Source organism: Balaenoptera ricei, chromosome 1 (genome assembly GCF_028023285.1).
Source record: "Balaenoptera ricei isolate mBalRic1 chromosome 1, mBalRic1.hap2, whole genome shotgun sequence".
In the NCBI taxonomy this organism is placed as follows: Eukaryota; Metazoa; Chordata; class Mammalia; order Artiodactyla; family Balaenopteridae; genus Balaenoptera; species Balaenoptera ricei.
In genome coordinates this window covers 46,057,327-46,068,028 of record NC_082639.1, presented here as the reverse complement: position 1 = coordinate 46,068,028, position 10,702 = coordinate 46,057,327, and the positions used below count along the sequence as shown (strand labels likewise).

The 10,702-nt window shown below is 49.5% G+C and overlaps 1 protein-coding gene across 2 annotated transcripts in view; it reads right to left on the bottom strand.

Moving 5' to 3' along the window:
- Positions 1–2,564: 2,564 nt before the first annotated feature.
- TTC4 (tetratricopeptide repeat domain 4) overlaps positions 2,565–10,702 on the bottom strand; it is a 37,583-nt gene continuing 29,445 nt past the window's right edge. For both annotated transcript variants that reach the window (XM_059923362.1, XM_059923372.1), the window contains 2 exons: positions 5,816–5,898; positions 2,565–3,749 (listed from right to left, as the gene is read on the bottom strand). In XM_059923362.1, the coding sequence (XP_059779345.1) occupies positions 3,647–3,749; positions 5,816–5,898 (186 nt within the window). In that variant the 3' untranslated portion in view covers positions 2,565–3,646. The remainder of the gene's footprint in view (positions 3,750–5,815; positions 5,899–10,702) is intronic.

Genomic DNA, 10,702 nt, shown 5'->3' with positions numbered 1-10,702 from the left:
AAGAGTGTTGATGGGGGAACAGGGAGCAGGGGCATGGACAGACTTGCTTGTCGTGGCTGCATTTCTCTTCACGGGAGCAGTTCTCAGCCCAGGGTTAGGTTTATGACACCCACTCAACAGCATGACCCTGAAGGCAGAGGCTATCTGATGCCCTGCCCTTGGTTGGTGCCCATTAAACGTCTGTAAAGCAAATGGAATGAAAGGAACATGGGAAAGGAGGCAGGTGGGCGCTGGAGTGAGATGCTGGGGTTCAGATCCTGGCTCTGACACTCACTGGTGAGACTGCATGCCCCCATCTCCTTATTCATAAAATTGGGATCACAGACCTGAGAGCATGGTTGTTAGGATGAGGGAATTCAGGTACATGGTTTGCACACTGCTTGCACTCCGTGTTGATGGCCATCATCTCTCTGCCTGCCCTTGTGCAACTGCCAGCAGTGTGTTTCATCAGGGGTTGGCATAAGAGGGCTTTGTTCCTCCACCCAGTTCTCCAGCTACCACCCTAAATCCACAGAGGTAACCAGACAGGGTGTGTGTGGGGGGGTCTCACCTCCATCCCTGACCCCTGGCCCTGGGAAGGGCCACACTCTAGTCTTGTGGGAAGGAGGGGCCCTGGGTTGGTGGGAAAGGCTCTGCCTCAAGTCGGGGAAGCCAAGGATGCTGGTTCCCTGTCCCTCCTCTGGGCCTAAGTTTCCTCATCTGTAAAATGAGGTGGCGAGGGGTTAAGAAGAACTTGTGGGGAGCTCTGATTAGGCTCTGCTGGAATCCCAGGCATGGGCAGGCGGCCGGGGAGGCATCAGGTGAAGGCCAGGCCCACAGGTCCCACTGCACACATCCGCTTCACATGAGGGCCACCTGTCCCCAACCCTGCAGGCTCTGCCCCTGAGGAAGGGGAGTGCCTAGGGCCCTTCCCCCACACTCCTGGCTGTGCTCAGCTGGGCTGCGCTGCCCACCATCATAGCCACTGCAGTGGGGCAAGGCTGGGTGAGGCCTTGTGCTCTGGAAGGGGGTGTGGGCACACATGCCAGGCAGGTGGGGCTCACGGGGCCCCCTGCTCCTCACCCCAGCCAGGTTCTCATCCTAACTTCTGTAGGTCACTCCTAAGTCCGAACCGGTTTCACTTGCCTGGCGACCCTTAGAGGATGGCAGAAGTCAGAGGAGGCAGAGCCATGGACTGGGAGGCCAGGAGCCTTCCTGGAAGAGGTGTAAGGTGGCTACACTGGGTGTGAGCTTGGGAATGCCTTTACTAGTGCTGTGTGTATGCAAGTGGGGCCTTGGGACAGGACTCTGGCTAATTTTTTTTCATTCATTAGTTCCTTCATTCTTCCATCCACTCATCGGCACACACTCACTGAGTTCCCACTGTGTGTCAGGCCTGGGCAGTCAGACCAGCCCCTCACCTGGCCCCTGCCCACTGAGAGCTTCCCTTCTGGAAGGTTTAGTGCAGCCTTTCTCTAATTCAGCACTAGTGACAATCTGGGCCAGCTATCTTTGCTGTGAGGGCTGCCCTGTGCACTGTAGGATGTTTAGCAGCGTCCCTGGCCTCCACCCACTAGCATTCCACCAAGTTGTGACAACCAAAAATGTCTCTAGATACTGGCAAATGTCCCCCCAGGATGCAAAGCTGCCTCTGGTTGAGAATCACTGGTCTAAGTGCTACGGGTGTGCATGGATGTGCCCCTGCGTATAGTTCACTGAGTTAAGAGTTGGTTATTAGTAATTATGCGCCAGGCACTGCACTGAGCACTTTGCACACGGTATCTGCACAGCAGGGCCTCAGACATGCCTGTGAGGGGGGAACAGGGACCGTTCTCCACGTGGCCGTCCCTCATTCACAGTCACAGCAAGTCAGCAGCACTGGGACCCTACCTCTGGTCTCACAGCCCGCCATCCTAAGTCCCTTCTCTCCCCTTTCTGCCTGTGTCCCACCCCAGCTGGAGCGGGGGCAGGGACTGAAGAGAAGGTGGAGCAGAAATGACTGAGGACTTGACTGCCAGGAGTCTTGTGAAGGGGCTGGGTGACGGGGATGATGGTCACATACAGATTGTTCTCAAGGTGCGTATACTTCTGACCGTACAATTTGCTCTCATCTGGCGTCTCACCCCAGCCTCAGTGTCCAGAAGGGGGCACGGTAACCCGTCTGTGTCACAGGTGAGTAAGGCGGCACCCTGGAACCTGCTCTGCCCCATGAGAGTGTGGCGGCTCCTGCAGGGAGCCCTGCAGTGCCTGCTGGGGTTGCTGCCAGCTGAATGTTAGCCTCTTACACAAAGCATGGAGTCCAGCTGGAAAGTGAGAGAGGACGGCCTCAGTGTGGCCTAAGCCAGGCTTAGGATGGAGGCTGGACTTCGGCTCTCTGGCCACAAGCCACAGGCAGGGACCCGCACCTGGAAGAAAGCTGCCTGGTCCTTTGTAAATATTGCACAGCAAAATGCCCTTCAAAGACGAAGGCAGGCACAGCACAAAACCCCAAATTAGTCGATCTTAAGTAGAGCAGCTGGTTTCAGTTTAATGATGTATTAGTTAGCTTTGCTATATAGTAACAAACAACCCCCAAATCTCAGTGCTTATTACTACAACAAACATTTATTTCTCATTCATGTTACAGTCAATGGCTGCAGGCCAGCTGCTTCAGCTCTGCTCCATGTGTCTTAGCATCTAACACCCAGGCTAAAGGAACAGCCCCTCTCTGGGAAATATGTTCCCACGGCAGAGGGAAAAGAGCAAAAGCCTACCACATGATGCTCTGTAAGCTCGGTCTGGACATGTCCATTCACATCCCTTTGCATCACGAGCAGGGAAGTACACTCTTCCCTGGGGGACGGGGTGGGCAACGCAAGGTAAGGGTATATAAAATCCTCTGGAAAGGAGGAAGCAAATAGTTGCAGACAAAAATACAATGTATTGACAGTGACTCAACATACAAAAAGATTTCCAGTTTAAAAGGCATAAAATTCTGAAATGTGAAAACTGTGACATACTGTCCAAATATGTCACAGTTCTCCATACTGCAAAGATTAGGAAAAGTGACAAACATTTTAGGGGTTCTGGAGGACCCCAGTTTGTAGGTCTTTATAGATGCAGAAACAGGACCTGGCTTTCCTGGCCCCATCTCACCCCAAGGGATCTACAGCATCCCCACAGAGCAGCCGTCTGTGCTCGTGAAGTCACGGGAGGCCCGAGTCTCTCAGCTCTGATACCTTACAATTACACGCGTGGTTTGTGTATGTCTGCAGTGTGAGCCGTAGCTTCTCTAAGGCCTCTGACTCCACACAGGTTCAGAACCACGTCACTGGATTGTGAGTCAGCATCCGCAGACCAGTGAGTTCCTCAGGTCAGAGATGGAGGCTGGTGGTTAACACAGCTCACAGTGAGTCCAAGGATGTCATGACCAAGGCACGGAGTTTTGTATCAAGAGAGGTGAGTGAAGACCAGCTGGAGCTCAGCACTCTGACCAGAGAGGCTGCAGTTCAGGAAGTCGGCAGCTCCTCCCCAACCACAATGCAGGGAAGGCCTGTTCCCAGGGTGACAGAAATAAAGTGCTGGATTCTAGGAGTAGGTCCTGCTGATTCAAGTGTGCTAGACCCCAGGCTGAGGAGGAGGAGCGGCGAGGAGGTCCAAGGGGCCTGGCTCTCACAGCATGGCCCGGTCACTTTACCTGGCGCACCTTTCTCCCCCGGAGATAATTCCTGCAAAAAGCAGAGGATCCTACACAGACCAAAAATGCTGGTGTCAGGGCTTTTACAAAGTACCTGCAGTGAACACAATAAAAGAGAGGGGTTAATTGAATTGCAATCTTAATCATCCATGGACCTTCCCAACAAGTCAAGGTGAACCTTTAGATACGAGTCAACATTAAAATGCAAGTTCAGCATATTTATTAGTTTGGTTGTTTATAAGTCTGCAAATTAGCATGACCCTCTCTCTAGAACCTAGCAAGAACCTTTGGGCCTGTCCTATAGCATCATGTATATCTATGGCTAAACGTGAAATAAAACAAGCACACGCTTTCATTCCTTCATTCAACAGTGAGTGCCCAGGGTAAGCCAGGCCCCTTGCTGAAAACACTCATTAAACAACAAACAAAAATCACCATCCCTCTCTGGGGGGAGGGAGATAAATAATGACAGCAAAGCACAACTATAGAAGCATCTGTGAGGTACGGTGTTAGCCCAAGGGACGTGATTCCCTCTATGGGAAAGGCGAATCAGGAAAGGCTTCCGGGAAGCTGCCATGTCTCAGCTTGCGTTAACTGAAAAAGGGGTAGAGGTGGGGCATGGGGGAGCAAAAGCCAGGAGGTGCGGGTCACTAGAGCGTTTGCAGCTGTTGGGCATGAAGCAATGGAGTGGGCAGGCTAGGCAAGGCCTTGGCCTCCTGGGTCCAGGGGTGTTAGCAGCACCCCACGGTCTTGGGTACGGACAGAGGAGCCTGTAGCTTGGCCCAGCACCCAGTTCAGGGTCTGAAGTTGCCAGTCACCTGTGCGAAGCCTCCTGCCTATGTTAGTCATTTAAAAAATAATCATTTCCAGTGCATTTACACTTTCTGAGAAGCATGAAACTGGTTTTCCTCCACAAATCAGTCTGCTTTCTGTTTAGATTTCTCCCCCATTTTCTGGAAGATGGGGTAGAGTAGACCTTGGGCCTTTAAAGAATTCTGGGTAATCTGCTAACAACTGAGAAAATGAACAGCTCAAAATTTATCTATAAACTAGAAGGCAGACTTAGGGCCAGAAAAAAGTGCTGCCAAGAGAAGTCATGGATCATATCTGAAGAAACCTTCACCTCCTGCCTGCCAGGCCGAAGCAGAAGCATCAAGACCAGCTGGACACCCACACCAAGTCAGTCAGCACATCACCAACTCCCATCCCAACGTGCCTCCTACACTTCTCTCCAATCCACCCTCTACTTCAGGCTTCACCACTGAAGAGTACACAAGCTTTGTACATTACTTGGTAAATTTTACCTGAACACCCCCTGGGGCTCCACACACCACCATCAGGATAGAGTTCATGCGCCTTAGGGCATTCAAGGCTGTTGCACACGGCCCTAACCTGGTCCTCCAGCCTCATTTCCTACCACGCCCAACCACCCTCGTTGCCCTAGCCCTTTTAGCGTAGATGCAAGACATTTGCTTCGCTCAAAGCTTAGGGAAAAGTAGCCCAAGAGTCACCTTACAAAGCTACTGAGGGCATTCCCTTATAGCCCAGGAACACCCCGAAGCTGAAGAAAGAGACAACTGCCAAATCCAAGTGGCTGCCACTGCGACTAACAAAGGTGCCCTCTCACAGCAAGACTGCCCCTTAGTTCATCAGAGCTCTGTGACTCCTACTCTCTCAAATACCTGAGAAATATGTAGGCAACAGTTATTATCCCTATTTTAGAGATGAGGAAACAGCCCCAGGGAGGCAGTATGTGCTCAGAGCCAAAGAGCCACTAAATGATGGTGTCTGACATCAAGAGCCAATGCTCTTTCCATATGACAATATCAGGGGACACAGGCACAATTAGGAACAGGAAGGCCATCCCAGCTGTTTTTGGTACAAAAGCCAGGCAGCTTCTTCTTTCTCAAGCAGGCCCACTGACCTCTCCCTGAGGACGTCATGCTGCAGTGCAATGGGCTGAGTCATCACACTGCAACCTGTTTGGCCGATGGCCCAGGACAGTCTCTGTGGTCGCTGTCTCACACAGTTTTGTATCCAGGGCAGAATGGAGGGGAGTACAAGGCAAACACTCAGTGGTGGAACGAGAACCTGGCCGTATCCCTGGGATGGTGCCTGAGCATCCTTCTTGGTCTACTCAGCCCCATGAAGGTGACTCACCTGGGGTGCTGCAGCACCTCCAGCAGGGTGCTCTTGGGAGGCACCCGGTATAGTTCTGACCTGTCGTCATCCTCAAAGTAGACCTGCAGGATGAACAGAGGAGCAGGAGTCAGATACAAATAAAGGGCTTCAGCAGCACTAGGCATGTTGAGGCCAAGTCTGGGGAAACATTAAAGACATGCAACTGTTATTAGCTGAATGCCTCCCTTATAGAGTCGTGGAGTATAAAGCACTCAGTCCTCTCCCACGACACTAAGAAAGGTATTACTGGCTCCATTTTCCAAAGACAGAACCAAGGCTCACAGAGAGGAAATAACTTACCGACTAAACCCAGCTAGTAAACAGAGGAGCCAAGACTGAAAGCCCAGGCTTATGAGCCTTCCCTTCCCTAACAATTCAGTCCAACAGCCATTAGGTGTGGGAAAAGAAAGCACTAGTGGCCCAGAGCAGGGGAAGAGAGATGTCCACACAGGGGACAGCCCTGTGCAGGTGTCAAAGCCCAAGTAGGTTGAGGAAGACATCTGCATAGGAGGGATGCTGGGGGGTGAGGGGTATCAGACCAGCCAGTGGAGACAGGCATCCTCGTTGTGGACTGGCCAGCTAAGCAGGGTGAGAAGGGCAGCCACTCATGGCAGGGGGTGGCCTGCTGAGGGGAGTGAGGACCCACGCAGGATGAGGAAGAGATTCATGCAGGGTGGTTAAGCAGCGTGGGGTGACAGAGTGCATGCAGGATGAGGAGGGCACTGTGCTGGGGCAGCAGCCTGATGGGGGGCAGTCAGGAATCCAATTGAGGTGAGGAAGGTTCCCCGAGGGAGAGGGGACACTGGTGGTGACAGAAGGGGGATTAGATACAGGGGGATTGATCAAACAAATAAATATATTAAGAATAATAGAAGCTACTGTTAAAAATATAGAAAGAGGGGCTTCCCTGGTGGCACAGTGGTTGAGAATCTGCCTGCTAATGCAGGGGACACAGGTTCGCGCCCTGGTCTGGGAAGATCCCACATGCCGCGGAGCAACTGGGCCCGTGAGCCACAATTACTGAGCCTGTGCGTCTGTAGCCTGTGCCCCGCAACGGGAGGGGCCGCGATAGTGAAAGGCCCGCGCACCGCGATGAAGAGTGGCCCCCGCTTGCTGCAACTAGAGAAAGCCCTAGCACAGAAACGAAGACCCAACATAGCAGTCAAGCAATCAATCAATCAATAAATTAAAAAACTTAAAAAAATATATATATAGAAAGAGATGGTGTTGGATAAGAACTGGAGACCCCAGTGAGAGCTCATACACACACACACACACACACACACACACACACACACACACACACAGCACTGGAGCAGTAAGCATTCTCCGCGCCTCACCCCTGTACTTATGAATATACCCACTACTTGACTTCTAAATATCATTTTCCACCAAAAAGAGCCAGGGCCTCCTTGGGAAAAATGGCTGATTCTACAGCTAAGGCAAGGAAAGCACAATTTGAGCCTTGAACATCTTGTGACAGAAAGCAAGAACTGCTCTAAAAATGGAGACAAGTCAAAAGGACACAGAAGCAAATTTGAAGGCATTCCCACTGACCAAATCTGAGACAATCTGAGCACAACATAACCACAGTAATAGATTATAACTCAATGAATAAAGTAAGAAACCATAAATCCACTGATATAAATGATTATGTTGATGGTTTGATGAGTAAGATATTTGTATCATTTCAAAGTACCTCCCTATAAAATACTAATTACAAAGGGGAAAAGGGTAACTTTACAGCAGAGAAGCTTGGCAAACCCCTACCTCAATCAGGGGACTAAGGTGAACATCCTCAGTAATGGGACATTTGAAATTATGTGCACCTGATGGGATGCAATAAGAATACATCATTGCTTCTGTGATATTCCAGTCAAATATACATAATCCAGGTCATGGTCATAAAGAAACACACTGATGGACTTTCCACAAAATAACTGGTTTGTAATCTTCAAAAGTGGTAAGATCAAGAAAGTTGCCAGAAGACTGAGAAAGTCTTCCATAGGCTGAAGGAGACTAAAGGGACATGAGCACTAGATACAGTACAATGTGGCATTCCTTTTGCTATAAAGAACACTGCTGGGGATAGGCGGAGGGGGATCAAGATGGTGGAATAGGAGGACGTGGAGCTCACCTCCCCCCTACAAACATCAAAACTACAATTACATGTGGAACAATTCTCACAGAAAACTAACTGGAAACTGGCAGAAGATCTCCTGTACAACCAAAGCTGCAAGAAAGATCTCCATGTGATTAGATAGGACAGAGAAGAAAAAAGCATCAGGTTGGGACTGGCACCCCTGGGAGTGCTCTGTAAGGAAGAGAAGGTCCACATGGATGGATCCTCAACCTGGGGAACCCCCTTGACTGCTGGGAAATCCGCTGACACAGAGAGGGGCTGGAGAAGCCTAGACTCTACTCGAGAGGAGTGCGCGTGTGCTGGCTCACTAACAATCAGGGTGGAGAGAGACCTGCACTGGAGGCTGCCACCTTGCTGCACTTCCCAATCCAAAGGGGCCAGTGCCTCAGCCACACTCACTCCACACCACAGCCTGGTGTGAGATCACGGCAAAGATTCGGTCTAGCTGCGCAGAGACAGACCAGGGTGCTTGGGGTGTGATCTGAGCACAACCATGGAGACCACTGTCAGTGTACGCACCAGAGTGGCGGGCCAAACTGAGCAGACACTGTCAGTGCACGCACCAAGCGGCACCACAAGAACACACAGCGGCTAAGCACTGAATCTCAGGCAGGCAGATCCTGGGAAATGACTCAATCTAGCTACACAGAGACAGCCTGGAGGGCCTGAGATGTGATTTGGGGGTAGCTGCAAAACCCACTGTCAGCACCCGAACAGCAGTAGCAAGTCTAGCTGCGGCAGACACTGTCAGTGCACACGCCGGGCAGTGCCACAAGAACACACAGTGGCTAGGCGCTGAATCTTGGGCAGTCAGGCAGGCCCTGGGTGGGAGTATGCAGTGATGGTTTCCTGGTGGGAGCACCCTAGCTCTGCCCACTCCACACTGCACCTTAGTGTCAGATCTGGAGTGGCCAGGTGCTGGGAGAGCTCTGCCACAGAGGCAACCCCAGGTCCCAGGTGGCAGCACGGCCATCTCAGTTCCTGCAACCACAATGCCCTGACCCCCACTCTAGCCTACTCCACACCACAGCCTTGCACTAGATCTGGGATGAACAAAATGGAGAAAGGGACGTGACCTTGGGCTGCTTCTGAGTGAATCATGGATGCTTACACAGGTAGTGCACAAGTGCTCCGTGAGTACACGGGCCTCACCTGCTTCAGCAACCACCTCCTTTGGGGCAGGGCACACACTCAAGGGCAACAAAGCCTGATTGAACCTGACCCTCATGGCTTCTACTCCAACAACGGAGGAGCAGACCCCGCCCCTGATAGGCCATGGAGCAAAGAGGAGGCCCAGCCTCACATCCAACGCAGGCTCTGGACACTGCAACACCAATCACACTCCCTATCAAGGGAATAACAGCCAGCACACTCTGATGAAAGACATGGCAGGCATCCATACCAAAACCAGCCCTCACACCAAAAATATTGGACACACAGTCTACACAGGGACACTCCTACATAAAAATGCCCTTTTAAGACCACAATAGATAACTGTTTCCCTAAATACATAGCAACAGTGAAAGTTAAGTAAAATGAAAAACCAGAGGAACTACTCCAATTAAAAGAACAGGAGAAATCCCCTGAAAGAACAAATAATGAAACAGACCTCACCAGTCTATAAGACCCCAAGTTCAAAAAAGAATAAAAATGCTAAAGGAATTAAGAAAGATTATCGATAGAAATGCAGATCACTGTAAAAAGGAACTAAAAACTATAAAGATGAACCAATCAAAATTAGACAATTCAATTGCTGAGATAAAAACCGATCTAGAAGTAATGGAGAGCAGACTAAATGTCACAGAAGAACAAATAAGTGATCTGGAAAATAGAATAATGGAAACCACCCAATCAGAACAGCAGAGAGAAAGACAAACAAGAAAAAAAAAAAAATGAAAGCAACATATGAGATCTATGGGCTAATATAAAGTGTGCCAACCTACACATAATAGGAGTTCCAGAAGGAGGAGAGAGAGAAAAGAGGATCAAAAATGTATTTGAAGAAATTATGGCTGAAAACTTCCCAAACCTAAAGAAGAAAACAGATATCCAGGTACAGGAAGCACAGAGAGTCCCAAACAAGATGAACCCTAACAGATCCACAACAAAACATATCATAATTAAAATGGCAAAAGTTGAAGAGAAGATCCAAAGTCAGAAAGAGAAAAACAAAGAGTCAGTTAAAAGAGAACCCCCATAAGGCTATCAGCTGATTTGTCTACAAAAATGCTGCAGTCCAGAGGGAGTGGCATGATATATTCGAAGTTCCAAAAGGGAAATATCTGCAACCTAGGATGCCCTACCCAGCAAGATTATCATGTATAATAGAAGGAAGGATAAAGAATTTCTCAGACAAGCAAAAACTAAAAGAATTCAGCAATACTAAGGGTCTTCAGTATGGAAGGGTCTTCTCTAACTGTGATAGGAAAGAAGCAAGAATCTACTGGAAAGGAAAGATCACAACAGAAAAGGTAAATACATAAAAGGGTTGAAGATCCTTGAATAAGCCAGTACACAGATTAAAAAATAATCAAAAAATTTTGTAAAAGCAATTATAACTACAATTAATAGCAAAAGGATAAGCATGAAGATGTACAAAAAATAGGACATAAAAATCAGAAAATGTGTGTGTGTGGGGAGTATAAAAATGTAGATTTTTTTTACAATGTGTTTGAACTTGTATGACCATCAGTTTAAAGCAAGTAGATACTGGGAATTCCCTG